This window comes from Oncorhynchus mykiss, chromosome 10 (assembly GCF_013265735.2).
Source record: "Oncorhynchus mykiss isolate Arlee chromosome 10, USDA_OmykA_1.1, whole genome shotgun sequence".
In the NCBI taxonomy this organism is placed as follows: domain Eukaryota; kingdom Metazoa; phylum Chordata; class Actinopteri; order Salmoniformes; family Salmonidae; genus Oncorhynchus; species Oncorhynchus mykiss.
Genome location: NC_048574.1, coordinates 25,358,117 through 25,380,491, shown reverse-complemented (window position 1 = coordinate 25,380,491; position 22,375 = coordinate 25,358,117). Strand labels below are relative to the sequence as shown.

Genomic DNA, 22,375 nt, shown 5'->3' with positions numbered 1-22,375 from the left:
TTGCTCAGTTGGTAGACCATTGCACTTGCAACATGAGGGTTGTGGGTTCAATTCCCAATGAGAACCAGTTTGAAAACGTATGCGCTCACTACTGTAAGTCGTTCTGGATAAGAGTGTCTGCTAAATTACAAATATCAAATGAATACATCCCACTTCTGAGTGATGACATTGACATTGTAGAGGTGCTGGGGGGGAGGGGTCAAGAGACAGGAGTGGTCCACTGTGTTGTGAAATCTCAACCAACCACGGCAGGCACCACTTCCCTCCAGGGTTTTCTTGCAGTGCCTGGCCTGCTAGTGCAGTTTATTTTTTGTCAGTGAATAAAAAATAAAAAAAACATTTTTATACTGCATTGCGCAAGTGGTTATGAAAACTCATATCAGACCGAAATGATTTTTTGTTTGTTGGTACCATCAAAAGGTTTGGGGCTGGACCAAAAACATATGTGGCTGAAGCTCAAGAAGACCAGGACTAATGACACCACTGCAAATGGATATATAAACAATTACACACCAACCTGTCTTTGGTCATTAAACGTAGTGCAACTATACCACCATCTAGAGTTGTAATCCTCAGAAGCAAAAGGCCTCTGTGGTTGTATTGTATGGGCAATGTATGGTTGTCTGTGCTACAGCCATACAGTCATTGGTTACAGCATATTCTAACAATTAATCATGAATGACAATAATTTACTCAGGTTTGAGCGTAGCAGTGTACTTAAAGCCCATTGTTGTTTACTTACAGTCTTTGAGCTACAAAGTGACTGAGTAAACCCTCTGAACAACAACGGATCCCAGCAAATTTGAGCAGTCACTGAACATTTAATTACATTTTTTTGGTAAACAAAGTGTCTTCATTCATCGTATCCAAATTTCAAACAAGCGGTACACTACAAACTACCATAAAATATAGATTTTTTATTGACACTATTACTGAAGTCATGAGCAACAAAATTCCAACAAAACATCTTCAGAATACTTTCTTCGAGGGGCTTCTTCTTGTCATTGTTGTGGCTAAGTAAACGTCAATTACGCAATCATTTTTTTCTTTAACTTTATTGAACACAATTTCTGACAGAATGTAAAGTCAAAATGTTTTTTTTCGGTTAGTACTCAGTATTTACACCAGTGACAGTGGAAAGAGAGGTGGTACCAATGCTTCACTTAGTAAAAATCTGTATATAAGAGAGAAGGCCCCCAAAAGCAAGGAATGGTGGGTAGGAATGAAAATGGAAGTTACTGGGAAAGGTCTTGGTTTGGAGGGACAAGGGCCCTATCTGACTGAAAATGAAACATTACAGACTTTTGTTTGGCTATCGGAGTAAGAGACTTCAAAGCTTGTTGGAATAGCTGGGCAGCGTTCAGCAGGACACAGGTATTTTTGTTCTACATCATACATTTCTATCTCGTAGGGCCTACACATAAGAAATCACGTCAGCGCTAGCAATGGCATTTCTATCTGCAATGTTCCACAGTGTTTTCTTACTGAATATGGCCCTAGTCTCCATTCAAACACTTTTATACTTCCTCTATTCCTTGAAATAGTCTGGCATGTTTGGTGAGGTGAAAGCAATATGATGACACCTCACTTTCACCAAGCCAACTGTGTCAGGTAAGTGGTCACTTTCAGGAAGTGAGGAAGTCAGAGAAAGAGTGTTTTTTCCTTCTTACTGAATTTTCAACAAAATAAATGTGTAGCATTTTTTGTTCCCTGACTTGTTTCCTGAAATAAGTTCCATGGCACGGTGCACTGGTGAACATTTCCATGTAAACGTATATAGAAATTGGTCCCACATTAGAATTGCATTTGAAAATACAGGTCAAAAGCCACAGCAGTCTCCTGCTTTTTTGGGGACAAGAGAAACCCATAATGTTTTTTAAAATGACATAATTGTTAGGTATGGTTTATACACATTTAATCAGAAACAGTGTCATTTTGACACACCTACCCCTTTAGATTACATAACCTTGTGGAGTAAAAGCACTTGATGTCTATTTTGAAGAAAACTAAAAGTTTGGAATAGACAACAGTTTATACACTTCAAAAGATCAATGTACAACAGATAAAGCCTTCGTCAATTCCTATTTCAGGAACTTTTCAGTTCTGCCACACCAATGAAATCCATCTAAATCCAAGATAAAAGTACATTGCATGCTTGTTTCAGGTCAAGAAAAAACACATTTGACCTTCATTGCTGGATGCTCGGTTTTGAGGACAAACCGTGAGCACTACAAGTAATTTGAGCCAAATGAGATCGTATTTAATAATGTCCAAGGTTATGTGTTTGTTTTGAAACTTAACTCTTGGTGTAGTTATCATGAGTTAATCATTGGAATGAATGGTGTTTTTCCTTGTTTGCTTGGGGATGAAATTGTTTTTTGCATTAGTCACATGGATAAATAGTGAATGAGGAGCCATGTGAAAACAATGTGGACACAACCTACCACCTCCATATTCAATAACTCAATGACATAGCCGTTTAGTATTGTTTTCACACTTTACAAATCAGTTACATTGTCAGTACTCTTCCTGTGTTTTCCTTGGACCGTTCAGAAAAGGCATGGTGATGGACAGAACTATTAGGATGTGAAACCTTACGCCGTCGCCTCCTAGAGGTGGAATAGGCAAACACTGAGCAGGATGGAACACATGCCACCATTTTGACATGTTTCAGAAGGCACCATCTCCTTATTGTCTTTTTGATCTTGTCATTGTCTATTTGCTCGTTGCTGCCAACTTTTTTTGTCATCTGTACTATTAGCTATACCTTTCATAACCAAACTATGCATATTTTTTTATTCTATGACAAAGAACACATTGTATTCACACTAGGATATTCACGCATTCACAGTGCACAAGCTTGCAGTCTAAAGTATGAGAAACACTGTACAAAAAGTTCAGATTGAATATTTGTTTTGATTTTCCCAAATCCACACTGGAGTACTATGGCTTAAATAAGAAATGAATCAATCTGGCCACTAAATGTGTTTATATGCTTAAAAATATGCTTAAAAACACAACACCAACTTTTTTTCTTCCCTTACATTTTGAGATGTGGCCCAATCACTAAATCGGAAGTGCTGTTCGCAACAGGCACAGTAATCTGAATTTATGGGACAAAGCCATCAAACAAGGGAATAAACAGAACTGTTTCTAGGCTATTTTAAGGGCTTCTGTTCGTACATTCAACTGCTACCACTCATATCCGGCCTTTGATTACATCATTCTCCCGTAAGCCAAGATTGTGGGCCGTGCTACTCTGTACGCCCGTAACTCTCTGTGAGCCCTTGGGACCTGTAACATTTTCGGGATTAAAGGTGATCCCTGAAACCCTTGGAGTGTGGAACAGGTCCAAAGCGCTTCTAATTGAAGACTTAATGACAAAGATATACAGGTATGTGTGTGAGAGAGAGAAAATGTGTGTTCTTGCCAAATTAAAACCAAAGCAAATTAACCAAAAAATTGAATCTTAAGAGTCAATATATTGCGTAATTTCTGTGGAATGAAACATTGTCTTTCTGCGGTGTCTTCTTTTGTTTTGTTGTGTCTACACAATCTTAGGATAGAGTTAACACAGTGTAAACATTCAGGAACTAAATGAAAACAAAAAAAGACAAGAACATATGGAAAAATATTTTCCCGCAAAGTAGATATGCTAATGCTAATCTCTAGCTCTCAAAAATGATACATGAAAAATAAAGATACAATAAAAGGCAGTTACCTTTGCACATGATTTAAACATGACAAACATTAAAAACGTACTCATAATCCATTAGCAGTGAAAATATTGATGGCAATACTGCATAACAAAGTGAAAACATAACTGGAAATAGTGTGTGGATAAGGTGTTGGATTTATATGTGTGCACATCGTAAAGGCATGGTTCTGAAATAAAGCTACAATCCCCCATGGTTATCTATGCCAACTGATATTTAGCTTCTGTCCTATTTAAAAGACTGGTAACTTTGATGTTATATACAAAAGGAGGACAAGGAGAGTGAACTAGAGGTAAGGATTTTCCTTCTTCCCGTGAATAAAGAGAGAAAATTACAAAAGGAATAAGAGATAAAGAAAGAAAGAAACACTAAGGCATGTGCATGAGGTCTTATTCCCAATCTACATGTCTAACAAACTCATCTTTTGTTTGGAAAACTAATAGAAGACACTGAAGAAAGATACCCTTTTTTTTTTAGCTTTTTGTCATTTGATGGAGTGGTGTTTGACGTTTTCCTCTGGACTGTCGTGAACCCTCCCCTGATCCCTCCTCCCTTCTCGCGGTCGGGATCATGCTTTGCTCTCGTTGCCGTTTGTCTGAGCAGCTTCATTGGGGACGGTCTTCACCTCGGTTGGGGCTTTCTTCACCTCTGTCTCCATCTCTGGCGCTATACTTTTATCTTCTGTCATGATTTTCCCGCTGGAGAAAACCACACAGAGGAGAGAGAGATTATTTAAGGGATGAATACACAATCTCTTGTAGCACACAACTGTCTGTTCTAAGCTGCTTTTTGTCTTCAAAAAATAGGTAAAATAATTGCTTGAGTTTTTTCTGGGAATTTGTATCCCCTGGAACCAAACGTGTTTCACACATAACAGGATATGCTCTGCTATCCTATCCTGACATCAAAGACAGCCACACGGATGTCGCAGACATTTCATGGGAGAATGCATGGTGATTTGGGAAATGACAGAGCAGAGATATGGTACATGAGGGAATGGCACACAAACAGAACATCAATACAATTGTGAGAGGAGATACAGTTGGTCTGAATTGAAGGAGGAGCAAATGATGAATAGGTAGAACAGAGAATGGAGAGGAATCTTCCCACATTAAGTCACTGACTGTACTACAAAACATCCACTTCAAGACTGCAACAAAATGATGGCACTGATTACTATAGTTCATTCTCTCCAAAAGTGCAGTAAAGTACAATAGCTTTGTGACAGGGTCAGACATTTTTGCCTAGTCATGCAATTTCACAAATGGCTTTAGATCGTACTTTGATAATTCAATGAAATTGAGTCAAACTTGTATCCCATCAGATGTGACAGAGCAGGGTAGTGCACTTCTCATCAAATTGCTTTCACCCTATGATTAGTCAGGGGTTAGTTTGTATTGATTGACTGTCCAAGGAAAAGACTCTTCCGATCCTGTATCTGTGAGTCCAATCATAACGGCTAATGAATGATCAAAATGGGTCAAGCCGTAGAGCTGAGAATCCTGAAGTGACTTGGAGTGAGTCTTAATTGGTGCGGTGTGCCTCAGTTTTCCTATGCTTTTCACAAACCTCTTCCACTGTCTCTTTTATGTTCAACGATATTCTTCAAATACTTCAGGTGACGAATAACGGCTATGGGCTAGATAGTAAGGATGGACTTGTCACCTGGGTCTCTCTCTGGTAGTAACTAAGCCTGAGGACTCCCAGGTTATCTGAGTAGTATGGTACTGATCTTCTGTATGGCAAAGAACCATGTTGGAGAATTTCACCTACCATGGCATTGTATTATACCTAGGAAACCATGTATTCTACTACCAAGGGAACCCCCTTAATGAAAAGCCCCTGTATATAAGGGCACAGTGACAGAGAAAACAAGGAAGTGGGGTGAATGATTGCTGATAAAGACCTGAGTCTCTCCGGTCTCCTCCGTTAGCGACAGAGAGGCATTGTGGGTCATTGTGGCGGACTCAAAGCGGAAAAGCTAATTCTTTACCATCTACAATATCTACACAATCCGCCTGGTGGACTGGGCTTTGTTGGAGTCCACTGGGATCTGGCTCCTACTGTCAGCTAAACTCCACACCAGGTATCTGATCCCAGAGATTTGGGTTTGATTACGACAGCATCAGGACTTCCATTACCTTGTCCACAATAACCCTCTCTGGGAGGACAGAAGCTGCTGGGCACAGTGGGTGACCGCCCGGCCGGCCATGCAGGGGGTGTATTCAACAACACTACCCAACACCTTGTGGCTCAGCGGGCATCAGTTGCATCCGTGAAAAGGCACTTTCCTCTTTGGCGGTGTCAGGGCCAAAGCACTCTGCCGGTTGCAGTTAAAGAGTGGAAAACCGCAGGCTATCTTCTACCTGACAAGGACAGGACTATTGCGGTGGACATTTTGTGACCTCAGGGGTGGCTTTGTCTGTCAGAGGTCTGGTGCTGTATCGCCCTGCGGTTGAATTTGTCAGAGTAGCGATAAAATTACCAGGTTGGCTGACGGGGGAAAAAGTCACAGGGTCATTTATCTCAGCACTGGCTGACTTTGGCAGTAGAGAGTAGAACAGGAATGGTATCAACAGTGACAAAACTAAAGTTGCCGTAGGAAAAAAACAAACAGCTCAGCATACCGTCACGACAGGACCACCCAAGCAAATGGTAAGTCGGCCTAATTAACTGCTAGACAATGCAGATAAACTGGGAGCCTAAAAGGCTTTTCTCCATGAATCCTGCTATGGTGGCATACTGTAAATGTAGCTAATTAGGATAACAGCCTGGACGGCTATTAAAGTGTGGCGTTGTTATTGCCTGGAGGAAAAACTGACCAGCCTGGGTTTGGCCAGGGCAGGGGAAACTAGGCTAGGCTGGTCTGGACTAGCAGGAGAGTGGAAGGGAAAAATGAGGCACCTTATTCCACATGCAACACCATAAGTCTCATTAATAATGGTGAACCAACTGGCAAGTGTCTTCACAGACATTTTCAACCTCTCTCTGGCCAAGTCTGTAATACCTACATGTTTCATGCAGACCACCATTGTCCCTGTGCCAAAGAAAGCAAAGGTAACCTGCCTAAATTATTACCGCTCCGTAGCTCTCACGTCGGTAGCCATGAAGTGCTTTGAAAGGCTGGTCATGGCTGACATCAACACCATCATGGCAGAAACCCTAGACCACCCGACCAATTCGCACACTGCCCAAACAAACACAATCTCAATCGCATTCCACACTGCCGTTTCCCACCTGGACAAAAGGAACACCTATGTGAGAATGCTGTTCATTGACTATAGCTTAACGTTCAACACCATAGTGTCCACAAAGCTCATCACTTAGCTAAGGACCCTGGGACTAAACACCTCCCTCTGCAACTGGATCCTGAACTTCCTGAAGGGCCGCCCCCAAGTGGTAAGGGTAGGCTACAACACATCTGCCATGCTGATCGTTAACACGGGGGTCCCTTCAGGGGTGTGTGCTTAGTCCCCTCCTGTACTCCCTGTTCACCCACGATTGCGTGGCCAAGCACTACTCCAACACCATCATTACGTTTGCTGACAACACAACAATGAGACAGCCTATAGGGAGGTCAGAGACCTGGCAGTGTGGTGCCAGGACAAAAATCTCTCTCTCAATGTGAGCAAGACAAAAGAGCTGATCGTGGACTACAGGAAAAGGAGCGCCGTCAGGCCCCCATCAACATCGACGGGACTGAAGTAGAGCGGGTCGAGAGTTTCAAGTTCCTTGGTGTCCACATCACCAACAAACTATCATGGTCCAAACACACCAAGACAGTTGTGAAGAGGGCACGACAACACCTTTTCCCCTCAGGAGAATGAGAAGATTTGGCATGGATCCCCAGATCCTCAAAAAGTTCTACGGCTGCACCATCGAGAGCATCTGACCGTAAGGCGCTACAGAGGGTAGTGTATACGGCCCAGTACATCACTGGGGCCAAGCTTTCTGACATCCAGGACCTATATACTAAGCGATATCAGAGGAAGGCCCAAAAATTGTCAAAGACTGCAGTCACCCAAGACATATACTATTCTCTCTGTTACCGCACCGCAAGCTGTATCAGGGAGCCAAGTCTAGGACCAAAAGGCTCCTTAACAGCTTCTACCCCCAAGCCATAAGACTGCTGAACAACTAATCAAATGACCACCCGGACTATTTACATTGACACCCCCCCCTTGTTTTTACACTGTTGCTACACGCTGTTTATTATCTATGCATAGACACTTTACAAATTACCTCGACTAACCTGTACCCCCGCACATTGAATCGGTACCGGTACCCCCTGTATATAGCCTCGTTATTGTTATGTACATTTATTGTGTTACTTTAGTTTATTTTGTCAATATTTTATTAACTCTATTTCTTGAACTACATTGTTGGTTAAGGGCTTGCAAGTGTGCATTTCACAGTTGTATTTGGAGCATGTGACAAACAAATTTGTTAATTTTTTTTTTTTAAACTCTGCTCCTGTTGCTATGGGAACCCTGGTCTGGGTAATACTGGGTGCCAGGGAAGATAGATTTTATCTGTCCAATATGATGATATAATGGATGAAAACAGAGTAGTTGCTGGTTTGTTTTAGCACCCAGATGCAGAGGTGCAGTTACACCTGCCAGCTGCAGTGTAGCTACATGTCAGCTGGAGGGCAGAGCTGTGTGTGTGTTTGTGTGTGTGTATGTGTGTATGCGCGCATGCAATGGGTGGCCAAGCCATCCGAAAGTCCTACAGTTTCCTTACGCCTAGGTAAAATAAAAAATGTCCTCCGTTCTGAGATGGGAGGGTGGAGAGACTCTGTTTGCTTTCTGTACCGGTAAAACCAGATTGCAAAGGGATCCTTCCCATGGTGCCCGGTGCACAGAGCTGACAGCGGCAGTCAACGAAGAGGGAGCCCCAATACTCAAAGGCAGCGAAGTGAGGAAGGGGGATGAACAAACCCCTGAGCACCAAAAAGAGAAGGGGCAGGAAGAATCAAAAGATTGTTGTAATTATTTTAAGAGTGCCCATCGTGAAAAATGATCATACAGTGCCTTCAGAAAGTATTCATACCCCTCAACTTATTCCACATTTTGTTGAGTTACAGCCTGCAGCCTGATTAACAAAATTGATTAAATTGATTTTGTTTCTCACCCATCTAGGCACAATAACCCATTATGACTAAGTGAAAACATGTCTTTAGAAATGTTTGCAAATTTATTGAAAATGAAACACAGAATCATCTAATTAACATAAGTATTCACACCGCTGAGTCAATACTTTGTAGAAGCACCTTTTGCAGTGATTACAGCTGTGTCTTTCTGGGTAAGTCTCTAAGACCTTTCCACAATTGGATTTTGGTAAATTTTCTTCAAGTTGGTTGTTGATCATTGCTAGACAACCATTTTCAGGTGTAGTAGATTTAAATCAAAACTGTTACTCGGCCACTCAGGAGCATTTACTTCTTGGTAAACAACTACAGTGTAGATTTGAATTAATCTGCCAGTGTCCGGAGGAAAACAGAGGGAACCAGGTTTTCCTCTGGGATTTTGCCTGTGCTTAGCTCCATGTTGTTAATTTTTTATCCTGAAAAACTTCCCAAGTCCTTAACAATTACATCAACACCCATAAGATGATGCAGCCACCACTATGCTTAAACATATGGAGAGTGATACTCAGTAATGGGTTGTATTGGATTTGCCCCAAACTTAACACTTAGTATTCGGGTCAAAACAGGTAATTGCTTTGCCACATTTTTTTCACTATTACTTTAGTGCCTTGTTGCAAACAGGATGCATGTTTTGGATTTAAAAAAAATATTTTACAGGCTTCCTTCTGTTCAATTTGTCAATTAGGTTAGTAATTGTGGAATAATTATAATGTTGTTGATCCATCCTGAGTTGTTTTCTCTTATCACAGCCATTAAACTCTGCTTTAATTCACCATTGGCCTCATGGTGAAATCCCTGAGTTGTTTCCTTCCTCTCCGATAACTGAGCTAGGAAGGACACCTGTACTTTTGTAATGACTGGGTGTATTGATACACCATCCAAAGTTTAATTAATTAATTCACCATGCTCAATGGGATATTCAAAGTCTGCTTTTTAAAAATGTACCCATCTGCGAATAGTTGCCCTTCTTCACAAGGCATTGGAAAACCTCCCTGATATTTGTGGTTGAAATCTGTTTGAAATTCACTGCTCAACTACAGATCATTGTATGTGTGGGGTACAGAGATGAGGCAGTCATTCAAAAATCATGTTAAAGACTATTGCACACAGAATCCATGAAACGTATAATGTGAATTGTTAAGCAAAATGTTTACTCCTGAACTTATTTAGGCTTGCTATAACAAATGGGTTGAATACTTATTAACTCAAGACATTTCAGCTTTTCATTTTTTTATTAATTTGTAATAATTTGAAAACAAAATTCCACTTTGACATTATGGGGTATTGCGTGTTGGCCAGTGACAAAACAATCTAAATTGTATCCATTTTAAATTCAGGCTGTAAAACAACAAAATGTGGAAATAGTCAAGCGGTGTGAATACTTTCTGAAGGCACTGTATGGCCACTCTACCATAAAGGCCTGATTGGTGGAGTGCTGCAGAGATGGTTGTCCTTCTGGAAGGTTCTCCCATCTCCACAGAGGAACTCTGGAGCTCTGTCAGAGTGACCATCAGGTTCTTGGTCACCTCCCTGACCAAGGCCCTTCTCCCCCGATTGCTCAGCTTTGCCAGGTGGCCAGCTCTAGGGAGTCTTGGTGGTTCCAAACTTTTTCCATTTAAGAATGGCGGAAGCCACTCTGTTCTTGGGGACCTTCAATGCTGTCTACATTTTTTGGTACCCTTCCCCAGAACTGACACAATCCTGTCTCGGAGCTCTATGGACAATTCCTTCGACCTCATTGCTTGGTTTTTGCTCTGACATGCACTGTCAACTGTGGGACCTTATATAGACGTGTGTGCCTTTCCAAATCATGTCCAATTAATTGAATTTACCACAGGTGGACTCCAATGAAATTGTAGAAACATTTTAAGGATGATCTTGGGAAACAGAATGCACCTGACCTAGATTTCATGTCTCATAGCAAAGGGTCTGAATACTTATTTAAATAAGGTATTTTTTAAAATATTTTTTTTAACATAAAAAAAAAAACGTTTTTCGCTTTCTCATTATGGGGTATTTATGAGGAAAAACATGAATTTAATACATTTTAGAATAAGGCTGTAACGTAACAAAATGTGTAAACTGGGTGTGAATACTTTCCGAATGCAGTGTACATCTGAAATGTCAGACTACAAATTGCAACAACAAATCACATTGGGACCATGTGAACAGAATGTGTAATTTAGCCTATTAAACTTAAAAACAATGTTTCAAGTGAGAATTAAGCAGGTCTGATGCCGAAAAAGAAAGGAAATGATTGCCTACTTCAACCATATTTATTATTTTTTAAATTAAAAGTATTGTGTAGTTCCAGTATTTAGCTACACCACTACATGGCAAAAAAAAGTTATTAGCTACTGTCCAAATTGGCACAACACTACCTAGATTTGAATTGAGTTCAACTATTGTACCATCAAGCTACTGCAAAACGTAGTTAAATTACTAGTTGAACAACCTGTAGTTCACTAATTCCTAACACATGACCACCACGGACAGAATGCAGATGAACTTACTGCCTGTGTTTTGGCTGAGAGGAACCAAATGGGGAAATAATTTACCCACAAGAGCTCAAAGGGCTTTCACACATTGATGATCCTAGGATCTCAAAGTACAACCTCTAAGGGGTGGCCTTCAAACCCAGCCGTCAAGGCTTTCTTTCAAACAAGTCTCAGTCAAATCAAAACCATCTAACAACTGTCCACGGACACCATGCCAGCCTTGTTAACACTAGTCCTTTGAATGTACAGAGGGATCAGTATAATTAATTGTTTATTTATTTTAGTTTTATTTATTGTCACATACAGCGGATAGGTGCCGCACAGCCTTATATAGCACAGCCTGGGGAGGAGACTATTCTACCCCGGGAAGTGGAAGAAGGGGTCCTCAGTGGACAAGTCCAGGAATGTAGTGAGCCTTCAAGACGCCTGACAAGACTGGTTGGTTGTTGTGTGGAAGACAAATCACCGTGGAGACGGGGAAGGAGGTGCCTCAGACCCACCAGACTTATGAAGACAAATCTATCCGTTGATGAGTCCTGCTTCATCACACCGATGCTCCGTTGATGACAGCCTCATTGTAATGAACGTTAAGTCCTGATACGTTGACGACAGCCTCATTGTAATGAACGTTAAGTCCTGATAATCCATCAGTGATGTTTTGTTTTTTGTTTGGGGTGTTCTGGGTGAAAAGCGTGGGACAAGAGCAAGCTCCTGGAATATCTCTCCCCAGAGTTTGCCTCATCATCCTAAGGGTTTGTCTGAGATAAGACTGAAACGTAGAACAAAGCCCTTTCATACTGCCGATGATCATAATGGCTTTTTATTGTTGTTACGAAGAAGGATTATTTTCAGGAGATAACAAAGGCAGAAGATGATTGTGGCAGTAACATTCAGGCCATAATTCTGTCGTATCTATCAGATTTGGTAAAACTTCTGATATGGCATTTATCATGACATGATATGTAAAATAAAAAAACAAAAGACACAAAACAACACAAAATGATTGAGAAAAAAATGTATTTTGTTTCTATGTTTCGCTAGATAGTAGGTAGGGACAGTGGGAATCTTGTTCATCCATTCATGCGCGTCACTAATTAGATGACGAGGCATTTGGCTACCGTAAGTGAGTCATAGTTGCTCTCGCCGTAACCTGCGCAACCTCGATTTTTACATGCTACGCATGAGGAGCACGGGCCACTACAGGAGTTCCGCCGGTCGGATCTCTTCACTTTGATACCCTGATGCGCCAAACCCAGCGAGCTTTGACATTTCGACATTTTTGGGCTGCGCATCAGCCGCCTACCTTCCGACCTGAGGCAGAGCCAATCCTTATCCCATGGGTTACGGATCTGACTTGCCTGTTTCCTTTGCTGCCTATCTCCTGCCCTGCTCACTCCTTTTCGTCGCCCTCTTTCTCCCTTTCAGTCTCCGCCGGTCGCCCGGCTTTACATTCTAGGCCGAAGGCCTTTAGGATGTCCAGAGAGTACAGCAGGGTTCGTCTGCTGATCAGGGTCGCGAATCTCGCGCTTTGTTAAAGCGTTAGGTGTCATCCGTGGCGATGTAGCTGATTGAATGGCTGCAGTTGTAGTATAGTGATTGATAGAAAGAGTGTAACAAAGGGAGGTTGCCCAAAACTATGAGAACAGACAGAGGGATACAGTAGGTGGTGGTGGTGGAGGTGGGTGAGCGAAAACATACACACAGTAAAACAGACTCTGAGGAAGGGAGGAGGTCATACTCGTCTTTGGTCGGTGCGGGAGCAGCAGTGGAGTCTGCTGGGGCCTCTGAGCTTTTGCCCAGTGTATCAAACACATCCTTGGCCAGGCAGTCTATCTGTAAGTCCTTATTCTGACTGTCGCTGGCAGGGGTGCTTTGGACGGGTTCGGGCTGGCTCTGTGGAGCGGCATCGGCTTTGGCAGAGGGGAGGTTAGAGGTGGCCTTGGCTGGCTCTACGGAAGAGGTTGCGGGGGTGGCGGGCTTAGGGTCGGACAAGGGCGTGGCTTTTGGAGCCTCGCTTAGGTCGACGAGGGGAGCCACGTCAGATTGTGCGGCAAACTGAGCGGCAGGAGCGCTAGCTTTGGGCGTGCTGGACTGGATGATGGGGGCAGGGGTGCTATTAGGGAAAGTTTTGGCCTCGGTCGGGGCAAGGGTTGGGGCAGCTGTGCTGGAAGTGAGGGTGGTAGTCTCGCTAGCTGGGCTATTCTGGGGTGTGCTAAAGCTCTCAGTGACGGGGTCAGAGTTAGTGGCGATAGAGGGGAGCAAGTCCACCACGGTGGCAGTAGTGTCAGCAGTGGGCCTGTGAGTAGAGGAGGAGAGCAGGAAAGAGACGAGCCATCGAGCAGCGAGAGGGTGAGAGAGGAGAGAGAGAGAGCAGGGACGGGTAGGGAGGGGAGACCAAGGCACAAACACACATCCAAAGTGAGTGCTACATGCAGTGATAAAGCAAAGAACTAGAGATTCAAAACGTTAAAGTGCAGTGAGGGATAGACACAAACACTATCTTAAGCAAACTAAAGCAAATTAAACCAAAATCAGTTTAGGGTCTAGGTTATTAAGGCTGGTACACACAACAACTAGCTATGTTTGTTACCATTAGCGTAAACAACAAACATCAGAGCACATCTTCAGTATTTGGTGTTGATATTCCATTCTCACATTCTTTTATCAATTAGTTTAGCCAATATGTCAGCAAACACATGATCAAAATGCTCAACTGCTGTCATGGATTAAGAAGTATATCTCCTACATAGACATATCACATGATTAGTATGGGTTTTCCAGCCTAAGGCAACCCTAGTGCAGGGGGTCTACCTACAGCCAGTGCTGGAGTACTCACTCGGGATCGGTAAGAGGGGTGGTCTCATTGGGCTCTGTGGGTCCACCCCCTTCATGGTTAGGGGTGCGGTCCTCTGTCCTCACCTCCACGATGGGCTCCTTTGACTCGTCCTTTCTGTAAGGGGAAAAATAGTTTTGAATAAATGCTGGTGCAGTACAACTATACTGTAGTGAGTCGTTTTGGTTAAAAACACTGCAATTCTGCACTGCCAAACTGTGGTCTAGTGTCTGGGAGTAGCTACTGCTCAAAGTGCATACAGCATTTCAGAGAGAAAAGCAAGGGGGCCAGGGAGCAGAGAAGAAGAGAGACTCACATGAATGCCGCTTTTCCCTCCTCGATGTCCTTGTTCTTTGCTCCAGGTCCAGACTTGCCGCAAAAATTAACGGCAATGCACATGAGGAAGCCACACTTGTTGAGGAAGTAGCAGGTCACGTCAACACCCACCAGCAGCAGCACAAAGACCACGATGAGGATCCCCACGATGGCCCCCGTGCCCAGGCCTGAGCCGCTAGTCATGGTGTCTGGAATGAAGGAAAGAGAAGGAAGAGAGAGAAGAGAGACAGAATAAGGAAGACAGAGAGAGTGGAGAGAAAGTTAGAGGGAGGGAGAAAATACGGGAAGAGAGGGAGTTAAAGAGAAAGTTACAGAGAGCGAGGAAAATATAGATTTTATCTCCAACCTTTCATCCATAACTTCAGAATGTCAGACTGCTTCCCTCCAGGCCTCAAGTGTGTTGTTGTTCTTTTAGTAGGCTCTGGGCCAAATCATTACATATTCTACTCCAAAAACATCAGAGTGACACAACTAATTTCGGCACTTGATTTAATCTGTTATGATTAAAAATAGGTTGATGGTCTGATTATCAAACACCACAATCTTGGGCCTAGGGAAATCACACAGCATTTCATTAGTTGCATTCAACCAATTAACAACTGTCAGTTACTATCTAAGTTAATATGTTAGACACACCATTGCATGTATCAGCCATGTACGATACTATATTAGTGGTGAGCTGATACATATATTACCCATATTAAGACAACACACCAGACATGCCAATCACGACATGCTATACTAATCTAATCATTAGAACATGAAGCAATCTAATGGTGCGTCAATCAAAAATCATAAAGTTGAGTTCATAAACAGGTCAACCATTGGAAAATCCAAAATAAGATACGGCAATGTTAAATAAATATGCTTGTTTTCATATCATCACTGCCTGTAAGGGTCATATGCCTATATGACCCATTATGTGTATTTCGCTTACCCACTCTCACTATTGTTGACAGCAAAAAGCAGTGGAAAGACAGTCAAATCAAACATTGTGCAAATACGTTTCAATCTCTTTTACATAGATGAATACTGCACACAAACAAATGCACACAGAAACAAACAATGCGGAAATAAAGCCAATCATTAGGGCAATGCATTGTGTTTTCATAAAGTAATCATACACGAGCTACAGTACTTACCAGAAAATGAACAAGGTTATATTCAGGACTATGTAAAATACTACAATATTAATATGAATAAGGATCTATAATATGCATTGCTCCACTACAATGGTTGAGCATGCATCCACACTGTTAATACTCTGCCTTCCACATACATTGTTCTACATGAACACACACACACCATACATTATCATGAACATGAGTTAATGCGAGCTAGTAACCCAACCACAAAACTGTTAAACAGATGAATGTTTCACACAAAATGTATTACGATGCTTTGTGTCAAATCAATCTCACACAATCAAATTTTGAAATCATTTGCACCTAATTTGCATTCAGTAAACCGACACACAAAGTGATCAGAGATTTGCTCTGACAGAATAATCTAAAACTCCTGTTAGTTCAATACAAACAGGAGCATTTGGAGTATGCTTGATTTGACACATAATGCTCTACATATGACAAACAGGTTAGCTAGAATTCTGATGCCGGATCAAAGTTTTAACTCCAATCTTTGTTAGCTTTGTTAGGGGTCAAATATGAGACAATTTGTATTCTGAATGAAAGCAAAACGCAGGCAATCCTTGATTGGGACTTACTCTTTGCTCTTGTCATATTGAGAATGTCAGGTTGTCCAAATGTCAGACTAATACACCACACAGTATTCACAGTAGAATCAATGCAATAAAATGAACCGGTACTGAATAGTTCTATGATTTACTGGAAAAACATAATCAAAACAGGGAAAGCTCCAGGGTAGGCATTTTTTTTGAATTTTTTATTATAATTTAAAAAAAAACTATTTTTCTTCAGGTTTTTCTCATTGAGATCTAGAAGAAAAAGAAACGCACACCTATTTAGGCGAGGTGCTGGCTAGTGGAGTAGTTGAACTCAATTCAAGTTTTCTCATTGAGATAACATCTCTTTTACAAGAGAGACCTGGTCCAATGTAGTTGAGTCATATGAACCTATCATGCAATTTAATTGACATGGTTCCCTTTCTGAGTTCAATGAAATGCACGGGAAGAGACTTTAAAGCTGCAATTTGTTATTTTTTGGGTGACCCGATAGAAATGTGTGTTATAGGCCTCCCGGGGGGCGCTGCCGCGACCGGGAGGTCCGTGGGGCGACGCACAATTGGCTTAGCGTCGTCCGGGTTAGGGAGGGCTTGGCCGGTAGGGATATCCTTGTCTCATCGCGCACCAGCGACTCCTGTGGCGGGCCGGGCGCAGTGCACGCCAAGGTTGCCAGGTGCACGGTGTTTCCTCTGACACATTGGTGCGGCTGGCTTCCGGGTTGGATGCGCGCTGTGTTAAGAAGCAGTGCGGCTTGGTTGGGATGTGTATCGGAGGATGCATGACTTTCAACCTTCGTCTCTCCCGAGCCCGTACGGGAGTTGTAGCGATGAGACAAGATAGTAGCTACTAAACAATTGGATACCATGAAATTGGGGAGAAAAAGGTGTACAAAAAGAAGAAATGTGTGTTATAGATATGTCATTCTCATTGAAAGCAAGACTAAGAAGCGGTAGATGTGTTTTATGTGGGCTGTTTCTATGCTTCCTCTTCTTAAGTTTGGTTTTCGCTTCATTTACTTTTGGTTTTGTACACCAGCTTAAAACACCTGAAAATGCTAAATTGTTGTTTTTTTAAAAGATATGTCACAGCGATTTAGATGGGACACTATATATTGCTTACTTTGACAGATAAACAAAAATTAGGCAAACTATTCGAACTTTAGCAACCAGGAAATCACAGAGCGATTTCTTCATATTGCACCCTTTATTAAAAAATTCAAGCAAAGTGCTCATTCCCATAGAAATAAATTGAGAGCATTCCTTTCAAATTACCAGGATGCCTGGGTCTTATCTTACTGTAATACACAAAGTGATTTTGGCAAACAGTAGGCAATGTTTGTGCTCCAGGATCAATTGTCATGTACTGTCATGTTGTCTTGTCTCTGTCCTTTCCCTTCACCCTGTCTCCCTCTGCTGGTCGTTGTTATGTTACCTTTTCTCCCCCTCTTTTCCCCAGCTGTGCCTTGTCTCCTCCTAATTACCCATTCACCCCGTTCCCCACCTGTTCCCTTTTTCCCTCTGATTAGGTCCCTATATCTCTCTCTGTTTCTGCTCCTGTCCTTGTCGGATTCTTGTTTGTTTGTTTGTGTCATTCATGCCTGAACCAGACCATCGTCGTGTTCCTGTAACCTTGTCCTGTCCTGTCGGAATCTGCCTGTCCGTCTGAGCCTACGTTTTGTTTTGTAATTAAAGATACTCTGTTTTGTTAATTCGCTTTTGGGTCCTCATTCACGCACTGTAACAGAAGAATCCGACCAAGAATGGACCCAGCGACTTCGGATCCTCTCCACTCAGCCGTCGAGATCCAGGGAGCGATGCTAGGCAGACACGAGCAGGAATTGTCTGCTGCTCGACATGCCGTTGAGACCCTGGCCACCCAAGTCTCCAACCTCACAGAACAGGTTCACCATCTCCGCCTCGATCCACCGGCCACTTCCAGGGCTTTCGAATCTCCGGAGCCCAGAATCAATAACCCGCCGTGTTACTCTGGGGAGCCCACTGAATGCCGCTCGTTCCTCACCCAGTGTGATATTGTGTTTTCTCTCCAGCCCAACACTTACGCCAGGAGCACTGCTCGTGTCGCCTACGTCATATCTCTCCTTACTGGACGGGCTCGTGAGTGGGGCACGGCAATCTGGGAGGCAAGGGCTGAGTGTACTAACCAGTATCAGGACTTTAAGGAGGAGATGATACGGGTTTTTGATCGATCTGTTTTTGGGGAGGAGGCTTCCAGGGCCCTGTCTTCCCTATGTCAAGGCAATCGATCCATAACAGACTACTCTATTGAGTTTCGCACTCTTGCTGCCTCCAGTGGCTGGAACGAGCCGGCTTTGCTCGCTCGTCTTCTGGAGGGTCTCCGCGCAGAGGTAAAGGATGAGATTCTCTCCCGGGAGGTTCCTTCCAGCGTGGATTCCTTGATTGAACTCGCTATTCGCATTGAGCGACGGGTTGATCTTCGTCACCGAGCTCGTGGAAAGGAGCTCGCGTTCTCCGTTGCCCCCCTCTCCGCATCACTACCATCTTCCTCTGCCGGCTCGGGAGCTGAGCCTATGCAGCTGGGAGGTATCCGCATCTCGACTAAGGAGAGGGAACGGAGAATCACCAACCGCCTCTGTCTCTATTGCGGTTCTGCTGGTCATTTTGTCACTTCATGTCCAGTAAAAGCCAGAGCTCATCAGTAAGCGGAGGGCTACTGGTGAGCGCTACTACTCCTGTCTCTCCTTCAAGATCCTGCACTACCTTGTCGGTCCATCTACGCTGGACCGGTTCGTCAGCTTCCTGCAGTGCCTTAATAGACTCTGGGGCGGAGGGCTGTTTTATGGACGAGACCTGGGCTCGGGAACATGACATTCCTCTCAGACAGTTAAGGGAGTCCACGGCCTTGTTCGCCCTGGATGGTAGTCCTCTCCCCAGGATTCAGCGTGAGACGCTACCTTTAACCCTCACTGTTTCTGGTAATCATAGCGAAACCATTTCTTTTTTGATTTTTCGTTCACCTTTTACACCTGTTGTTTTGGGCCATCCCTGGCTAGTTTGTCATAATCCTTCCATTAATTGGTCTAGTAATTCTATCCTCTCCTGGAACGTCTCTTGTCATGTGAAATGTTTAATGTCTGCTATCCCTCCTGTTTCCTCTGTTTCTTCTTCACAGGAGGAGCCTGGTGATTTGACAGGGGTGCCGGAGGAATATCACGATCTGCGCACGGTGTTCAGTCGGTCCAGGGCCACCTCTCTTCCTCCACACCGGTCGTATGATTGTAGTATTGATCTCCTTCCGGGAACCACTCCCCCCCGGGGTAGACTATACTCTCTGTCGGCTCCCGAACGTAAGGCTCTCGAGGATTATTTGTCTGTAGCTCTTGACGCCGGTACCATAGTCCCCTCCTCCTCTCCCGCCGGAGCGGGGTTTTTTTTTGTCAAGAAGAAGGACGGGTCTCTGCGCCCCTGCATAGATTATCGAGGGCTGAATGACATAACAGTTAAGAATCGTTATCCGCTTCCTCTTATGTCTTCAGCCTTCGAGATCCTGCAGGGAGCCAGGTTTTTCACTAAGTTGGACCTTCGTAACGCTTACCATCTCGTGCGCATCAGGGAGGGGGACGAGTGGAAGACGGCGTTTAACACTCCGTTAGGGCACTTTGAATACCGGGTTCTTCCTTTCGGCCTCGCTAACGCTCCAGCTGTCTTTCAGGCATTAGTCAATGATGTCCTGAGAGACATGCTGAACATCTTTGTTTTCGTTTACCTTGACGATATCCTGATTTTTTCACCGTCACTCCAGATTCATCTTCAGCACGTTCGACGTGTCCTCCAGCGCCTTTTAGAGAATTGTCTTTTTGTGAAGGCTGAGAAGTGCACTTTTCATGCCTCCTCCGTCACATTTCTCGGTTCTGTTATTTCCGCTGAAGGCATTAAGATGGATCCCGCTAAGGTCCAAGCTGTCATTGATTGGCCCGCTCCTAAGTCACGCGTCGAGCTGCAGCGCTTTCTCGGCTTCGCGAACTTCTATCGTCGTTTCATCCGAAATTTCGGTCAGGTGGCAGCTCCTCTCACAGCCCTTACTTCTGTCAAGACGTGCTTTAAGTGGTCCGTTTCCGCCCAGGGAGCTTTTGATCTCCTCAAGAATCGTTTTACATCCGCTCCTATCCTTGTTACACCTGACGTCTCTAGACAGTTCGTTGTCGAGGTTGACGCGTCAGAGGTGGGCGTGGGAGCCATTCTTTCTCAGCGCTCCCTCTCTGACGACAAGGTCCACCCATGCGCGTATTTTTCTCATCGCCTGTCCCCGTCGGAACGTAACTATGATGTGGGAAACCGCGAACTGCTCGCCATCCGGTTAGCCCTAGGCGAATGGCGACAGTGGTTGGAGGGGGCGACCGTTCCTTTTGTCGTTTGGACTGACCATAGGAACCTTGAGTACATCCGTTCTGCCAAACGACTTAATGCGCGTCAGGCGCGTTGGGCGCTGTTTTTCGCTCGTTTCGAGTTCGTGATTTCTTATCGTCCGGGCTCTAAGAACACCAAGCCTGATGCTTTATCTCGTCTCTTCAGTTCTTCAGTAGCCTCCACTGACCCCGAGGGGATTCTCCCTGAGGGGCGTGTTGTCGGGTTGACTGTCTGGGGAATTGAGAGGCAGGTAAAGCAAGCGCTCACTCACACTCCGTCGCCGCGCGCTTGTCCTAGGAACCTTCTTTTCGTTCCCGTTCCTACTCGTCTGGCCGTTCTTCAGTGGGCTCACTCTGCCAAGTTAGCCGGCCACCCTGGCGTTCGGGGTACGCTTGCTTCCATTCGCCAGCGTTTTTGGTGGCCCACCCGGGAGCATGACACGCGTCGTTTCGTGGCTGCTTGTTCGGTCTGCGCGCAGACTAAGTCCGGTAACTCCCCTCCTGCCGGCCGTCTCAGGCCGCTTCCCATTCCCTCTCGACCGTGGTCTCACATCGCCTTAGATTTTGTCACCGGACTGCCTTCGTCAGCGGGGAAGACTGTTATTCTTACGGTTGTCGATAGGTTCTCTAAGGCGGCTCATTTCATTCCCCTTGCTAAGCTTCCTTCTGCTAAAGAGACGGCACAAATCATCATCGAGAATGTTTTCAGAATTCATGGCCTTCCGTCAGACGTCGTTTCGGACAGAGGTCCGCAATTCACGTCTCAATTTTGGAGGGAGTTTTGCCGTTTGATTGGGGCTTCCGTCAGTCTCTCTTCCGGCTTTCACCCCCAGTCTAACGGTCAAGCAGAACGGGCCAATCAGACTATTGGTCGCATCTTACGCAGTCTTTCTTTTCGCAACCCTGCGTCTTGGTCAGAACAGCTCCCCTGGGCAGAATACGCCCACAACTCGCTTCCTTCGTCTGCAACCGGGCTATCTCCTTTTCAGAGTAGCCTCGGGTACCAGCCTCCGCTGTTCTCATCTCAGTTCGCCGAGTCCAGCGTCCCCTCCGCTCAGGCTTTTGTCCAACGTTGCGAGCGCACCTGGAAGAGGGTCAGGTCTGCACTTTGCCGTTATAGGACGCAGACTGTGAGGGCTGCTAATAAGCGTAGAACTAAGAGTCCTAGATATTGTCGCGGTCAGAGAGTTTGGCTCTCCACTCAGAACCTTCCCCTTAAGACGGCGTCTCGCAAGTTGACCCCGCGGTTCATTGGTCCGTTCCGTATTTCTCGGGTCATTAATCCTGTCGCAGTTCGACTTCTTCTTCCGCGATACCTTCGTCGCGTCCACCCGGTCTTCCATGTCTCTTGTGTTAAGCCCGTTCTTCGCGCCCCCGCTCGTCTTCCCCCCCCCCCCCCCCATCCTTGTCGAGGGCGCACCCATCTACAGGGTCCGCAGGATTTTGGACATGCGTCCTCGGGGCCGTGGTCACCAGTACCTTGTTGATTGGGAGGGGTACGGTCCGGAGGAGAGGAGTTGGGTTCCCTCTCGGGACGTGCTGGACCGTGCGCTGATCGAGGATTTCCTCCGTTGCCGCCAGGTTTCCTCCTCGAGTGCGCCAGGAGGCGCTCGGTGAGTGGGGGGGTACTGTCATGTACTGTCATGTTGTCTTGTCTCTGTCCTTTCCCTTCACCCTGTCTCCCTCTGCTGGTCGTTGTTATGTTACCTTTTCTCCCCCTCTTTTCCCCAGCTGTGCCTTGTCTCCTCCTAATTACC

General features: G+C 44.5%; 1 protein-coding gene across 17 annotated transcripts in view; it reads right to left on the bottom strand.

Annotated features, from left to right (window-relative positions):
- Positions 1-902: 902 nt before the first annotated feature.
- The window catches only part of LOC110533530 (neural cell adhesion molecule 1), a 321,863-nt gene continuing 300,390 nt past the window's right edge, over positions 903-22,375 (bottom strand). For 14 of the 17 annotated variants that reach the window (XM_036989936.1, XM_036989939.1, XM_036989937.1 and 11 more), the window contains 4 exons: positions 14,513-14,720; positions 14,200-14,313; positions 13,102-13,659; positions 903-4,414 (listed from right to left, as the gene is read on the bottom strand). In XM_036989936.1, coding sequence (XP_036845831.1) covers positions 4,285-4,414; positions 13,102-13,659; positions 14,200-14,313; positions 14,513-14,720 — 1,010 coding nt within the window. In that variant the 3' untranslated portion in view covers positions 903-4,284. The remainder of the gene's footprint in view (positions 4,415-13,101; positions 13,660-14,199; positions 14,314-14,512; positions 14,721-22,375) is intronic. The other 3 variants (XM_021617842.2, XM_021617843.2, XM_021617844.2) reach the window with 1 other exon arrangement.